The 16991-nt window shown below is 38.7% G+C and overlaps 1 protein-coding gene across 2 annotated transcripts in view; it reads left to right on the forward strand.

The window, feature by feature from the left end:
• The window catches only part of PIK3C3 (phosphatidylinositol 3-kinase catalytic subunit type 3), a 119169-nt gene that overhangs the window by 40909 nt on the left and 61269 nt on the right, over positions 1–16991 (forward strand). For both annotated transcript variants that reach the window (XR_008795530.1, XM_056137944.1), the window contains exons 10-11: positions 9384–9569; positions 15833–15987. Coding sequence is in view for 1 of the 2 variants with exons in the window: in XM_056137944.1 (XP_055993919.1) it covers positions 9384–9569; positions 15833–15987 (341 nt within the window). In the remaining variant the exon portion in view is untranslated. The remainder of the gene's footprint in view (positions 1–9383; positions 9570–15832; positions 15988–16991) is intronic.

The raw sequence follows: 16991 nt of genomic DNA on the forward strand, positions 1-16991 counted from the left end.
TGTGTGTAGGGCAAGCCCCTTACCCACTGTACTTTCTTCCTGGCCCTAAAAATTAGTTTTTTAAATGTCGCAAGAGAAATTACACAGAGACACATGTACTGTTTATTGACACATACGATTTATTGACGCACAGACAGGACTTAATTTAAGTCAGAGAGACTTGTTCAATTCAGATAACATATACCCTATAAATAAGTGAGTTGAATTGCTTTGGAAGCTCGATTTTCTCATTTTTCTGATGGTGACAAAACTTTTGTCTCGGTGTAGGATGACATTGCTTTGTCCTTTCTCCACAAGGAGCTTAGGTTTATCTGGTTACACCCATCACAGTGCTCCTGAGGCATTTCCATTCCATTGTGTTTATCTGTAAATTCTTCCCTATGTTCTCCTCCCCAACCAGTTAATCAGTTTCCCCCCTAATCAGACTCTGTTAATTTGTAAGGTCAGATTCCTCAGAAATCTATGATTTTATAGGTATGAGTGAAATATTGCCTTTCTCCTCTCCTTATCCCTTATGTACAGTTTACTTTAAAGCAATGCCCTTTTTGTATGGATACAGAAAGACCATTAACATTATGCTTTGTAACTTAGGATTTAATTGGCTTTGAATATTATTCACTCCCAGGCATCTACTTTCTCAACTTCAGCCTCAGTTGCCCTTAGTTCCTAACACCCCAAAAGCAGGGTCCCGACAAGGGACTGAATGGACCCAGGGCTAGCGGTGAGCTACCCTGGCAGCGAAATAGGCCAGGCCAAAGTGCCACGATTCTTAACTATAAGTTAATAGTTTGATCATAGACAAATGCTGTCATGATCCAAAAATAACGACGGGACTAGGATCCTGCTAGGGGTGGGAAAGACTATCTGGCCTGAGCACTGTAGTCGGAGATCGAGATGGCCCTAGGAGGGCAATTCTATAAGTTTAAGATATTTCTTACTGTATCCATACAAAATGATTTATATTATATATGCTTATATGCCTGCCAGACAAGGAGAGGAGAAACACACCCTTCTTCCCCCGGGGTGGGGGAAGAAGGGTGAGACTACTGAACAAGAGAGATAGAGCCACCACTGCTGTGCTGTGCCCCTTTTTTGTGTGTTTACACACACAGATGTGATAAAATAGGTGATAACCTGTTACATAGTCAGTGCATGGTAATGTTGTGTCCCTCCTATATGTTTTTCTCATTTTCTAAGTCTGAGTGTCTAGTAGCATATTTCTGTTATTTAAAGTACAGGATTCTGCAGCAGATATGAGGGGAGAGTATAAAAAGTTGTAATTTGGAGGCCAGAGAGGATGCAGAGGTTAAGTTACTTGCCTTGAACACTTCCAGCCCAGGTTCTATCCCTGGCACCGCATGTCTCTTCTAAATATTAAAATAGTTCTGCAAATTATTAGAAAATAGGTACAAGGATTGACTTCTCAGATATAATAGTAACTGTAGCGTTGTAAAACTGTCCTTCTGTGGTTCTTCGATTTGCTCAAGCAGACACCAGTAATGTCTCCATTGTGAGACTTGTTGTTACTGTTTTTGGCATATCAAATATGCCATGGGGAGCTTGCCGAGCTCTGCCGTGTGGGCAGGATACTCTCAGTAGCTTCCGGGGTCTCTGAGAGGGACCAAGGAATTGAACCCAATTGGCTGTGTGCAAGGCAAACGTCCCATCTGCTGTGCTATTGCTCCAGCCAGGGATAATAGTAACTAGCATCTATAATAATAACAGACATCTTTCAATGGTGACTTTGTGCCATGGTTCTTTTCAGTACCATGACAGCTCAACAGTGGGGGTTTTGCCATTACTAGTTTCCAAGTGAGGATACTTTCATCTTAGAAAAATTGAGGAATCAGTGCAGAAGCACAAAGCTTCCAAATTCTGCCACTTGGTATGTTCAGATTTCTTGTTTGATGAGAAGGTAGTCAGTAAAAATACGAAAAGTGGACTGTAGAGAAAATATTTGCGGCTTTGTCAACATGCCTTCGCAGGAATATTAAATGCATTGGAGGTAGAACAGAGAAGATAGCAGGAAAATTATCATCTGTCAGAAAGCTGTTAGATAATTATGTGAGAATTAATGAATGAGTATGTTTTATAATCTTTGAGGTGTCTTTAACTATAACTTTTTTTTTTGGAAAAAAATTGTATTTACTTTCTAAAATAAAGATAAAAATCTAGTTAGAGTTAATCACAAGCTCCTCTGCTTTTCCTCTTCATCTTTTATTGATGCCTTGGGAAATTCTTTGTAGATTAATCATATTCATTCTCCTTTATATCCATAATAAGAATGAGAGGAGGATTTTAAATTTACTCTTGACTTTGGGTAGTATTCTCTTTTATCACTGCACAAAGAAAATATTCTTTTATATTTATAGTAATAGAAATATGGGTTTGTGATTTTCTGTTTTATAAGCAGATTGGGTTAGAACCATGATACTCTGTTAAATGAAGAATAGCGTAGGTTACAGAAACTGCATCTTGAATGCAGCACAGTGTTGTCTGAAGTACATAGCAAGATACTAAATTAAGCCTGTTAAATGTATAGGTTCAGAAAGCAGAGAATAGATTTACAGAGCAGAACTCCCTTAGACAGAAAGGCTTGCAAGAAAAATTGTTTGTTTAAACAAGAAGTCACTTCCCACTGAAATTCAATTACTTCTAGATATGTGCAAAAGAAATAAAATGTTCAAGTGATATAAAGTGTGTGACAAGTTTCATTTAACGAGTTGATTTCAAGTTCTGGAGAGGAGAATGATGAAACTTCAATTCTCAGGACATATTATAGGATTCTGATGATCACTACAGTGGAGTGAACAACATTTTTTAATGTTCCGGAAGCACTTTTTAGTAAACCATACATATTGGCTTTGGCCTTGAAGTGACCAGAGAAATTATTCACATAGCCACATTTGTATCTGTGTTATAATTTAATGTGGCTTTTGTAGAAAACAGATACTCCTGTGTTCCTGTACTTTATTTACTCAAATTCTTTTAACTGTCAGTGATTCGGGATTATAATTTAGGATATTTGATGTTCGGTCTCTGAGGCTGGAAAGATTTCTTGGAGAGAAAGCAGTATCCAGCAAAGAGTTTACTGGAATTGGTTCTTACATAGTTATACTACTTAATTACTTTTAATTAAGTTTGTTCTCTTTATGTATTTTTTCCTAAGTCACCTGTCAAGAATTAATTGATACTGCACCTGAAATAGTTCACAGTAAACTTTGTCTATAAAACTCAGTTAAATTTATTTAGTATTTAAAACTTTGAATTCTTTAGTTTGTAGAAGTAACTCATTTTTATGATACCTATAATATAGCTTTTAAAATGATAGACAGTTCCTATAAAATTTGAATTAAAAAAATAACACCTTTAGAGGCTATAATGATAATATGGCAGGTAGGGTATTTGCCTTGCACGGGGCCAACCCAAGGTCGATTCCCCGCATCCCGTATGGTCTCCTGAGTACCGCCAGGACTAACTCCTGAGTGCACAGCTGGGAGGGAGTAACTCCTGAGCACTGCCAGGTGTGACCTAAAAAAACCTAAAACAAAAGAACAAACAAGAAACCAAAGGAAGCTAAAGAATGACACTCTTTTTTAATGGCATTTTATTATGCTGGGGAAACAGAAAGAGGGAAAAGGGTAATAATGATGCTCTCAGTGTTCTTGTGAGGAGACTTTGGAACTAGTAATATGATAAGAATTTTCTTTCCTTCATGATAAGGAAAGAAAATATCAACTGATATCAACTGATAATAAATAGCAAGCAGGAATTCAATTCATCAAGTTCTTGTTATTAACTTGTGCCCTGTCACTATTCAGGTTTCTGAACTTTAAAATATTATGCCTCTATCTTCATAAATATCCAGTCGTTTGAAGAAAAAGGCCCTTTTACACAATCAAAATGGAGAAGTACTGGATGTTAATTGAGGTTTTTAACTCTTAGTAAAAATTTTGGTCATTCATTCCGAGAGAGGGGTTGGGGGAAGAGACAAGATCAGTGTGCAGTAAGGTTTCCCAGAGCTAAGATGGTCTTAAAAATTTGAGAAAAAAAAATTGGAAGCTTTTTTTCATAGGGAGAGAAAGGGTGAATATGACAGCAATGCAGGAGACAGATAAATGTGTATTAGCACTGTAGCACTGTCCTCCCGTTGTTCATCGATTTGCTGAGTGGGTCCAGTAATGTCTCCATTGTGAGACTTGTTACTGTATTTGGCATATCGAATACGTCACGGGGAGCTTGCCAGGCTTTGCTGTGCGGGCGAGATACTCTCGGTAACTTGCTGGGCTCTCTGAGAGGGGCGGAGGAATTGAACCTGGGCTGGCTAGGTTGTCCGCATGCAAGGCAAACACCCTACCCGCCATAGTACAGTGGGTAGGGTGTTTGCCTTGCATGCAGCCGACCTGGGTTCAATCCCTGGCATCCCATATGGTCCCCCTAGCACTGCCAGGAGCAATTCCTGAGTGCAGAGCCAGGAATAACCTGTGAACATCGCTGGGTGTGACCCAAAAAGGGAAAAAAAAATGTGTATTAGTGGTTACAAAATAGAATGGAGTCAGGTAGTCATGAGGCTTGTTCTACCTTGTCAACAGTCTTTTACTATTACCAGGAAAACACTAAAGCAGCAGATTGTGCTGTAACAAATTTAATTTTCTTTTAGAATGTAAATTTGGGAACTGGAGAGGTAGTACTTCAGGTAGAGTTTGCATGTGACTGACCTGAATTCAGTTCCTACCACCTCATGCGGTCCCTTCGACACTGTCAGGAGTGATCCCTGAGCACAGAACCAGGAGTAAGACTTTAGCACAGCCAGGTGTGACCCCAAAACACAAACATAAACAAATAAATAATTAGTTTGTGCACCGGAGTGATAGTACAGTGGGTCTGGCGCTTTGCATGGAGTGGATCTATGTTTGATTCCCAGCAATCTATAGGGTTCTCCAAGTCTCTCCTGAGTGGGCCCTGATCACCAAATTAAAAAAAAAAAAAACAAATAAAAGAATGTAAAATCTTTTTTTAAAAAATTATAAATATTAAAAATGAAGGTATATGAAGTTTTAAAGTGAATTAGGGACCTAGGTATAATTTGAAACTTAGTATTTTTTTATACTTGTCTTTAAAAACTCCTCCCCCATCCAGTGGGACTGCAGCCTGAAGTTTCATGGTTTGGGCCACTGGGACTGGGTAGGGGACAGGAGAGGGGTGTGCCCTGCTACATCTGGTGCTGGAAATCAAACATGCTGGGCATATGCTCCACCATATCCCCTCTTCTTTCTTTACATTGAGTTTTTAACCTTTATTGGGGTACTGTAATTTACAATGCTGTTAATGATGGTATAATGATTGTATGTATATAGCATTCTCGCAGTGACAAGTGAGTACCCACTTCCTTCCATCAACATCCTCTTTACCCCCAGACCGCACAACTCCCACTAATACTCAGAACTGGAGAATTCGATTTTCTTTGGTCTTTTGTTGCTCCCTATTGTTTATAACTAAGTCCCACATACGAGAGCAACGTTGCACCATAAAATTTCAGCTGTGTAGCATTATAGATTAACATTTGTATTAACGTTTACTTCCGAAGTATGCAAATTTCTATGCTTAATGAAGTATACAAATATTACTATACCTAAGTTCACCTCTAAAAGTCCGTCTGTCCTTTACCTTTACATTCCTTTAACCTTTTTACATTCCATCATCCTTCCCACTAAGTGATGGTTGAAGGCAGGCGAATCGGGATTAGAGCAGAGCTGATTGTTAACACAGGAGATATAATTAGGAGGCTTGTACTGACTTGAGAGCGTGTTGGAGGTCAGGGGTCAGAATGGAGTAAGTGTGGCTTGAATGATAATTCTGCGGGTAGGGCATCTGTCTTGTATACGACCAACACAGGTTCGTTCCTGGCACCTCATATGGCCCCCCAATCTCCAGGAATGATCCCTGAACTCAGAGCCAGGAGGTAGCTTTGAGTACAGCTGCGTTGCCCCCCCCCAAAACAAAAACAAAAACAAAGAATGGAAGATGTATAATATGTCTCAGAATTCACCCTTCTGATTGCATAAGAAAGAAAATATGGCATATGGGAAGAACGGTGAGAAAATATCTTTTGAATGTTTGGAATGAAAATACTTAGAATAATTGTTTGATTTGATATAATAGGGAATATCTATAATAAATATTTTGTTTTCATCTCTGTATCCTATGAGTTTTTTAAGCCCTTGACATTTCCGGAGTGATAGAGATGAGAACATCTCCTGTTTTTCATGCACACTAAACCCTTTTAGCTATACCTGATTTTATGCTAATGAAGTGACTTCTGGGAGAATGGGGTCCTTGCTCTGAGGAACCAACCCGGTGATTAGAGGATTAGACACCTCACCCCTCCACCTTCCCCATCTGGGATGTAAGAGTTACTGGGGCTTGAGTAAATCATGCCTGGATGCTGATTTAATAAATTGCGACTACATAGGTTTCACTGCAATGACAGTGAAACAATTGTGTTCACGGACCAGGAGAGAGGCACGCCACAGATGTCTGCAGAGAATTAGGAAATTGGTTGATGTGGAAAACCAGATGGCGTTAGAAGAGTTTTGAGCAAAGGAAGAGGATTTTCTCCAGCAATAATGTAGAAGTTTTTAGTAGTTGAGTTTGCAGATATTTAACCTAAATATATATGTGAAGAGTATATTGTTTTCTGCTCAGCAGAAAAGATGATTTTAAGAAGAGAAGGAAGCAGTGTTATGATTCTAAGTTAGGGAAGGATTTAGCAAAATGGTTTTTGCTATTAATGTAGAATATGGTGACCTTGTTGAAGAGGTAGATTAACAATAGTAATGAAATAATTTGTTTCAGTCATTTATTTGGGCTGGAGCGATAGCACAGCGGGTAGGGCGTTCGCCTTACAAGCGGCCAACATGGCCGACCCGAGTTCGATTCCTCCGCCCCTCTCGGAGAGCCTGGCAAGTTACCGAGAGTATTCGATATGCCAGACACAGTAACAACAGAGTCTCCAATGGAGACGTTACTGGGCCCGCTCGAGCAAATCGACGATCAACGGGAGGGCCTTTACCTTTACCTTTACCATTTATTTGTATATTGATATTTACTCTGAACAAAGCTGTTATCAAAACTTGAGATTAAATGTTACCATTATTGTTCTCTTCAAATTTATATTCTTTTGTCTTTATCATTCCTCTTCTTGTGTCTTCAGCTACTTTCTTGTTTACATTTGTAACAGCATTATAAAGCTGAGTAATTTTTTGTACAGTGCCTTAAGTTTCTTTGGCTGCAGTTTATAAATCTTACTAATAAGTACACCAACTTGAGAATCTGGGAGTTAGATTGTCTCAGTTAGCGAATTGAGTATATTGACCTGCTGCGAGACTTGCTTATAATACGTACGTACCCACACATTTTTATTAAGACTGCTGATGTACTGTGAAATGGAAAAGCTTTTGCTGTAGTTACTTAAGAAGTATTACTTCATTTACACATTCGATCTAGAACTACATTTTAGAAATATAATTAAGTCCATGAAATAAAGTTACTAAGGTGGACAGTATTTCAACTTATTAAGGCAGTATATATAACATGGAAGAAAGAAATGTTACATTAAATAGGGAGCGGCAGGTGGAGAAGCAATGAGTGACTCTCCTGGGGAACGGAACCTTTAGCTTTAGACATAGACATGCCCACAAAAACATTTGACATTTAAAAGAGCATGACTTCAATAAAGTTAAGGCAACTACTAAAGAATACAGAATTGCTGAAAACTTCTGTGAAGAGTTGATTTTTACAAGTTGGCCTTTGAGAAGATGATCCATTTTGGTGAAATGCAGGAAAGAGTTTTAGACAAGAACTAGACCATCTTGTGTAAAGTAGACTAATTTAATTGTTGCTTGAAGGACAGTGAAAGTGAATATAGTGAAAGTCACAGTTGGCACTGAGGTAACAGATATCAGTGTTATGTTTGTTTGATTTTAAGATTTTTAGTTCTAAGCAACGTGACAAATAATCATGCAATCAGCCTCACACACTGTGCTTATGTTACTTCTGACTTACCTCCTTCTCACTCTCCTCCCTTGAGTGGTATGTTTTGAGAAAGAAGCCAACTTGAGCAATCCTCTCATCTCACTGGGGACTATACTGTAATATGGCAGTCATCTTGAAAGACTGCAAAGGCTTTTCACAGTTGAGGGATTAAGTTTACTTTTCTTCTCTCTAGATGGTTAAACTGATCAGTGGCAGGAAGTTACTTGAAGATAGTCTTGTCTTTAGGTTCATTATGTTTAAACAACAGAACTTTTATCACTGTTGATAAGCATAATGGGTACTTTATTAGTCACTGAGATTATACTGGCATTCTTTGTCTCCTTTTATAAAAGTTATAAGGTAAATTTCTCGTGACAGTGGAGGTTCATGCTAAATGTCACCTCCAACTTGAGCGTCCAGAGGCTTATGTGAAATAACCAGAAGGGAAACGAGCATTAAAGTTCTTATGTAAACGGTGGTGCCAAACTGTAGATATGTCCTGTAGTGAGGTGAGCTGAGGGAAATATTAAGAAGTAATCTAGGAAATAATACAGGAGTTTGAAGTAGATTTAAGTGATCAGATTTGATGGTATGATGATTCCTATGGCATGAGTTAAATTTAAGGATGGCAGTGTCTAAGGGCAAAAGAGAAACTGGTGGAAGATAAATGGCCTGGAAGTCAGTCATCCTGGATTTTGGGTATGATGAGGTTTTGTGCTTGATCCCTGGTACCTACAACAACTCTGGTTGTGGTCCAGAAACATAACCACAACCCCCCCAACAAAATAGTCACTCTTCTCTATTAGAGACATATACATACTCTGTTTAGTTGAAATCCTCCTTGCCAGTTCTGGGAAACCCATTGACCCAAGGGAGACATATTTGAAAGTGGACTTTGTTGTACCTTCTTTTCCTTTGACTTCAGACTCATTCATTTATTATAGTATTCTATTTCTTTCCAATGTTGATGTTGTAAAACAGATTGTGGTTAAAATAGTTCAGTTCATGAGACATCCCTCAACTATTTTTGTGTCTTGAGTACTACTTACAAAACTAACATATGAATAAAATAAATGCAATTATTTTTAAGAATATTACAAATCCACAGTACTTTTTTGAGTGGTTTGACCTAGAAAAAGTAGTCTCAGCAATATGCTTTTTCCCTGTTTTGCAGTGTTTTTCTGGAATTGTATGTTTAGCACTCTTGAGTATCTATCCAATGAGTCAGTTCTTGACTTCATGATTCTGCCAGTAGGACCAAGTAGAATTCTGCTTTGATTACCCTTGGCTTTTTCCAATCTAAATTATCTGCATGCCTTTTCTAATATTAGAATCTTTTCTGATTTTAGGCTTTGACAAAATTCTTGAAGTGTGTTAATTGGGATTTACCTCAGGAGGCCAAACAGGCACTGGAACTTCTGGGAAAATGGAAGCCCATGGATGTTGAGGATTCTTTGGAACTGTTGTCCTCTCATTACACCAACCCAACTGTGAGGCGTTACGCTGTTGCCCGACTGAGACAGGCAGATGATGAGGTACCTTAGTACAATATTATTCTTTGCTGCTCTTCGGGTATGTCTTAAACTGGAGCCTTATAAACGTGTGTGTTTGTGTGTGAGTGTGTGTGTATTGCACGTGTTGTATGTGTGTAAGAGCATGAGAGAAACTGATTTTTTTTTTTGAGGGGAAGAGGATATACTAGGTGTGTTTTCAGAAGTAAAATTAAAATATTCCCCCTGGGACTCCTCTGTGAAATGAAAATTTACTTCCTGATATGTTACGTGATAGGACAATCTCTCCCAGGACACTTACTAGCAGCAGAGCTTGTATTGCTCTGTCTGGAAAAAGGAATTCTAATGAAAAATGGTCTAATGCAGCACTGGCTTGGGAATAATTCAGATCCCCTCTATCAGTCAGTACAACAAGCCACATTTAATTGTAGCATTGAGAAACCCTGGGGGCCTTTAAAGCCTGGAGATGCATGGTCATCGGATTCCCCTTCCATCTCCTCCTTAAATGTTTCAGTTGCTGACAATTTTGTGTATATGGAGATTTTACACAGATGGTTTTGAATCCTCTGGAAAACACAACAGCTAACTTTAGCCAGGCTATGGACAATATATATATCACTGTATCACTGTCATCTTGTTATTCATCGATTTGCTCGAGCAGGCACCAATAACATCTGCATTCGTCCTAGCCCTTAGATTTTAGCACTGGGGATTACGGAACATTTTGTGTTAATGCAAAGCATTTTAAATTTCTATTAGGTTCTAATGAGGCAAACTAATTCAGCTTTTTTTTTTAAAAAAAACACTATTTTTATAGATGTGTTCTCAAACATAGTCTTAGTTTATACTAGCTTTAGGGGCTTATGGGATATTTGAGATCTCATTTACCAAGCTTTAATAAATTAGAAGACACTGACTGCACAGATTGACTCTTATCAAAGATCATTTTTTTAAAAAAAATAATTTTGAATCCATAATAGTATCTGAATACTGAAGAAACAGAATGTAGACTTTAGGATGTTTTCTGTGGCTGTTTATAGTATAATTTATCACTGAAATAAGTAGTAGGGTGAATAATCCTATAAAATAATTTACTCATTATCACCAGCTGACAGCTCAACTGATGTTCATCCTGGTGATGCAGCACTGCCTGGGCTTGGCAATGCTGCAGGCTGCCCGGACCACCTTGGCAGTGCTCAGGGTACCCTCAGGACATACCTGGTGTATTCAAAGGGCTTTGTGATACTGGGAATTGAACTTAAATTGAACTTACGCATGCTGGGCATGCACTCAGCTCTTTGATCTATCTCCCGGTCCACTATTTCCATTCCTCAGAAGACTAGCTATTTATATATTAGCTTCTCTAATTATGCAAAATATAAGAATATGACACAGAGAGAGAGAGAGAGAGAGAGAGAGAGAGAAAGAGAGAGAGAGAGAGAGTTTCTAGTCTCTTTGCACATTTGTAGGTCTACATTATTTTATTTTATTTCATTTTGCGTTTTGGGCCATACCTGGTAGTGCTCAGGGCTTACTCCTGGCTCTGCATACAGACTCAGGGGACCATTTGGGGTGCCGGAATCTAACTCGGGTCACCCACATGCAAGGCAAACTCCCTACCCCCTGTAGTACTGCACCAGTCCCTGAGTCATTATTTTCAAATAGCAGCATAATATTGTATTTCATTTGTTATGTATTGCAATCTGCCTCTTTTGATCGTTATTTTCAGTTTTTCACTGTAATTATTTTAGTGAATTGACTTATATTATGCATTTTTCCACATTCCTGAATAAATAGCTTGCTTTAGAATTATATTAGGCTGAAAATATGCTTTTATGTATTTTGCTGACAATTCCCTATAAATCTGTTTTTCTACCTTCATATTTGAATTTCTACCATTTTATAATAACTTCATGTGATTACATATATTGCCTTTATAAAAATTAATTGTTTAACATTTGTCTTTGTCAATAATTTCCCCCAAATTTTGCCATTTCCTTAAAATGCCTCTAGACTAGTAGGTGGAAATTAGATTTAGTTTTTTCATTAGGGAGAAATTGACATCTTCGTTATTAAGCCTTTTTTCCTGGAAGCATATATTTTTATTCAAGCTGCAGTTTATAAAAATTAAACATATTTAAATGTTTTAATTAGATTTATTTCATAATAGCTATTGTTCATATTACCAACTACCTCACTCCTTATATTTCTCTTACTAAATGGGAATCTATGTTTTTCTTTATATATATATATATAATATTTTTTTTTTATTTGGGACCAGAGCCACAGTAAAGCAGGTAAGACACTTTTCCTTGTATGTGGCTAACCCAGGTTCTATCCCTGGCACCCGATGTGGTACCCCAAGCCTGCCACGAGTGTTCTCTGAGTGCAGAGCTAGGAGAAGGTCTGGAGCAGTACTGAGTGTGGCTCAAAAGCAAAAGTAAAAATAAAGTCTAAAAAAATGATATCTTACTTAGTTACCATAGCGATATCTCTTTTGGATCCAAGAAATATTGGATGGGATCTTAATTTTATTCATTTAGCGATAGCACAGCAGGTAGGGCGTTCGCCTTACAAGCGGCCAACATGGCCGACCCGAGTTCGATTCCTCCGCCCCTCTCGGAGAGCCCAGCAAGCTACCGAGAGTATTCGATATGCCAGACACAGTAACAACAAAGTCTCCAATGGAGACGTTACTGGGCCCGCTCGAGCAAATCGACGATCAACGGGAGAGCCTTTACCTTTACCTTTACCTAGCATCATGCTATCTGATAATCATCAGCTTATAATACATGTGAAATTTTGGTGCTGGAATTAATGATAATACCAACTTGCATCTAATCATACCAGTGATTTATATTTCTAGTAGATATTAAGTGGGTCTTAACGTTTTAATTTTATTCCTGGGCCATTCCACCTTGCCTTGCTGTTGTGCATTGGTCAGGGTCGGTCATATACTTGGCTGTGGTTCTCATACATTTTCAGCTTTCGTACTCCTTGAGGGGGGTCCACATGAGGTTACAGTGCTCATACATTGGCCGGGGCTCACTGATGTTCACACTCCTTCTTTGTGGTGTTTGTAGACCTCTTTACTAAGATACACACAAATTGTATGTGGTGGTGATCATCTGAAGGTCCTACCATGCTGCGACCAGGACTCTTGCCAACCTCTTATTTTTTTAATTTAATTTTATTTTTATGAAGTTGTTCACAATAATTTGTTGCATTTAACATTCCAACTCCAATCCCACACCATTACACCTAACCACCACCATATGTCAAATGTTTCCACCTCGACCTCCAAACCCTGCTGCCAAAGTGCACCTAAATAATTTATTTTGTATTGCTTATTATGGGGGTCACTGTTCTCCCGTTGTTCAGCGATTTGCTCGAGCGGGCCCAGTAACGTCTCCATTGGAGACTTTGTTGTTACTGTGTTTGGCATATCGAATACATCACGGTAGCTTGCCAGGCCCTGCTGTGCGGGCGAGATACTCTCGGTAGCTTGCCGGGCTCTCCGAGAGGGGCGGAGGAATCGAACTTGGGTCGGCCATGTTGGCTGCGTGCAAGGCAAACACCCTACCGCTGCGCTATCGCTCCAGCCCATTGCTTATTATGAATAATCACTAAAAGAGATTCAAAAAAATTTCCATAGAGGAAAGTGTGTGAAGATCGTTGTATTTCACCCTGGAGCCATTAAGCCCTTATATAAGAGATTACTAACATGTTGAAGGTTATGCCTTATGTGCTTATATATGTATATATGTGCGTGTGTGGGTATATATACACACACATATATATATACACATACCCACATACACACATATGTGTGTGTATATATGTATATGTATGTGCATATATATATATATGTATGTATGTATGTATGTATTTCTCTCCCCAAGATGGGTTGCCTTCTACTTTACTCCCCATCATATGTGGTTCTGCTATTCTCGGTACATCAGTGGTGTAGAGTATGAGATGTCATGGCCTTGCACTCCAGCAATACAGATTAATTTTTTTTTTAATTGGATGGTGCACAGTCCTGTTTTGGTTCTTTTGTTTTTGTTTTTTGTTTTTAAGCTTGGGCCGGAGCGATAGCACAGCAGGTAGGGAGTCTGCCTTGTACACGGCAGACCCTGGTTTGATTTCTCCATTCCTGTTGGAGAGCCAGGCAAGCTACTGATAGTATCCCGCCTGCATGGCAGAGTCTGGCAAGCTCCCTGTGATGTATTCGATATGCCAAAAACAGTAACAACAGATCTCACAATGGAGACATTACTGGTGCCCATTCAAGCAAATCAGTGAACAACAGGAGGACAGTGCTACAGTGCAGTGCTAATTGGATAGTGACTTTGGAGTCTGGAAGCACCTCTAGGGGCATATTGTTCTGTAAAATACTGTTCTCTTCGAGAGATTTTGAGAGTCTCTGGATCTTGGCTATTAATGAGCTTTTATGGCCAGATTGCCCACTTCTTTGAGGTGTGATTGCTGAGTGTTGTGCTCTTTTTGTGGTGGTTATACTCACATGCAGTGTAATGGCTCGAAACCACGAGTGGCAGCCAGTATGGCAGGAAGCACAGCTGCTAGGCTCAAAGAGCAGAGCATTCAGATCATGGTCGGTGCATATGGGTCATTGGCGATGTGGACCCATGACTATATACTTGCAGGGCAGCTACTCTGAGCCCCTGAGCTATTCCGTCACGCCAAGGTTCTTATGTTTTGTGCAGGTAGCATCTGATACGCTTCATTCTATAGCTTATGAAAAATTGTAGCGTTATAGTAGTCCTACACTTGTAAAATAAATCCAGCTCAATCTTTTTAAATCTTTCTGAATTTGATTTACTAATGTTAATTCTATTTACGAATTTTGAAAACCATATATCTTATAGCTGTGTGACTAAAAAGGAGAAATTCCCCATTGCACATTGCAGGAAGAGTAGAATTTCACAGTTGGATGTGCGTTTACATTCCAAGTGGAAAGAACAATATGAGCAAAGGCAAAGACCTTGAAATGTGCAAGAAAAATAGAAGTATTTTCCCTTGATTATCTGGGAGGCAAGGTCAGAACTCATATTTCTCTAACTGAAGATGATGCCTATATGAAAAGTTACTTTTAGGGGCTGGAGCAATAGCACAGCGGGTAGGGATTTGCTTTGCATGCAGCCAACCAGGGTTCGATTCCCAGCATCCCGTATAGTCCCTTGAGCACTGCCAGGGATGATTCCTGAGTGCAGAGTCAGGAGTAATCTCTGTGCATCGCCGGGTGTGACCCAAAAAGAAAAAAAATTACTTTTAATTCAGTAAGAAATGGGGGCGGGTGTCAGTCAGGAAGTGATTTGGACGTGGGGCTCTGTATCAGTATTCTGAAGCATTAGGATTAATTTGTTGAGAAAACTGGTGGTTACCAATCAGAAAATATTTTTTACTTCTTGGGAAAGTTTTGTTGAACTGCTTGATATGGTAACACAGTTGTTTTAAAGTATGTTGCTATGCCTTTCATGCTTGGAGGAGTTTTTAAGATGCGACTGCTGGGGATAAAGTGCTGGTATAGCATGTAGGTAGGGTGCTTGCCTTGTCCTTGGCTAACCTGGGCTCAACACCCCATATAGTTCCTGAATCTGTCCGTAGCAATCCCCGAGCACCACTGGGTGTTGCCCAAGTCTCCCACCCCCCCTCCCCGCCCACTCCTCCCAATGATATGACTACTTATTAAGTAAGTAGAGTTTTATTTGTAATTGAACTTCATATATAAAGAAAGTGTACTTTGAATATTGGATACCATACACAGATGCTGGTGAGTGAATTAAAGAGATTTTTTTCTTTTTTTTTCCTATAACACTTTTGAAAAAACTTGAAAATTAGTAGTTTTTTTGTTTTGTAGTTTTCTGGTGTGACATATCTCATTGCTGTTTTGATTTTCATTGCACTGTTCATATATTATACAGAGCCAAAGAATCAATGATCAGAATAAATAAAAACACACCCACAGTCTGGGAGAAAATTTTTGCCCACTACTAATCTGATAGAGTATTCAAGATATATAAAGCACTGGTGGAACTCTTTAACGCCCCCCCCCCCCCCACACACACACACACATACACCAACCTCATAAGAAAAAATGGAGGAAGAAAAAAAATGGGCTTAGTAACATGCAAAAGTTGACAAGTTTCTTGGTGATAAATTGAGAAGTAGTTGTTGATAGTTTGGTTTTTAAGGAATAAATTAATTTCATGTCTACATTTATTTTACAGTTGCTTTCCTAATTCACCTAACTTTTTGTTTTCTAGGACTTATTGATGTACCTGTTACAGCTGGTGCAAGCTCTTAAATATGAAAATTTTGATGACATCAAGAATGGGTTAGAACCTGCCAAGAAGGACAATCAGGGTTCAGTGTCAGAGAGTGTGTCAAATTCTGGAATAAATTCTGCAGAAATAGATAGGTACGAATATCCGGGTGGTACTTCATATTCAAGTAAGATTGTTTTTGCCTATCAGACTTCTTATTCCACTAGGTACTAAGTTTGAAAGCTTTGCTAATGAGTATGGCATATGCATGCACAGAACACAAATTAGTAATCACAGAGCAGTGTTGCAGGCCATGGAATCATAATTCCTGAATTAAAAAAAAACTTGGTCCTGTAATGTAACTAGCTCTTTAAATTGTATATTACTATTCTCTTTGTGTTTCCTATCTTTGTAATGGGAATATAAATTACAGGAACTGATTTTTTTTGTTTGTTTGTTTGTTTTTTGCTTTTTGGGTCACACCTGGTGACGCACAGAGGTCACTGCTGACTCTACACTCAGGAATCACCCTTGGCGGTGCTCAAGGGACCATATGGGATGCTGGGAATCCAACCTGGGTTGGCCCTGTGCAAGGCAAACGCCCTACCCGCTGTGCTATTGCTCCAGTCCCCAGAACTGATGTTTTTAATGATTGTTTTAAGAGTAAATGAATGAGTTCAAATCCTAGGGATCAGTTAAGTGTTAGATGGCATTGCTGTTCATAGGGAAACGAAATAAAAGAACAGAGGACACTTTCTTGGACATAGACAAGTTGTCCTTTTCATCGGCTGATTTTTATTCTCTGAATTTTTCTTTATGATTGCAGAATATCTTCTTGTGTTTCAGTTGGGAATGAACTGTAACGGTGCTAAAATTTTTTGTTCCCTTCCCTAAGATAATTTATTTAGATATTTGAGAAGAAATCCCTTACAATTTCTCCAATAGCACTTTAAAGGCCTTCACTTTCCCAGCATAGTTATGTGTCTTTTTCATTCCACTTAGAAGTTTTATTGGATATATGTTTAAAATTTTTATGACAGGATGGAATTAACAGTATTTTTCAAATTATGGTCTGCTGGTCATAGTTTTTGAGGGTTTTTTTTTCTGTTGTTTTGTTTTAAGATAAAAAGAAGTGGGATCATTTCATGACCAAAACGTA

The sequence above is a fragment of the Sorex fumeus genome, unplaced genomic scaffold (genome assembly GCF_029834395.1).
Source record: "Sorex fumeus unplaced genomic scaffold, SorFum_2.1 ptg000128l, whole genome shotgun sequence".
Classification (NCBI taxonomy): domain Eukaryota; kingdom Metazoa; phylum Chordata; class Mammalia; order Eulipotyphla; family Soricidae; genus Sorex; species Sorex fumeus.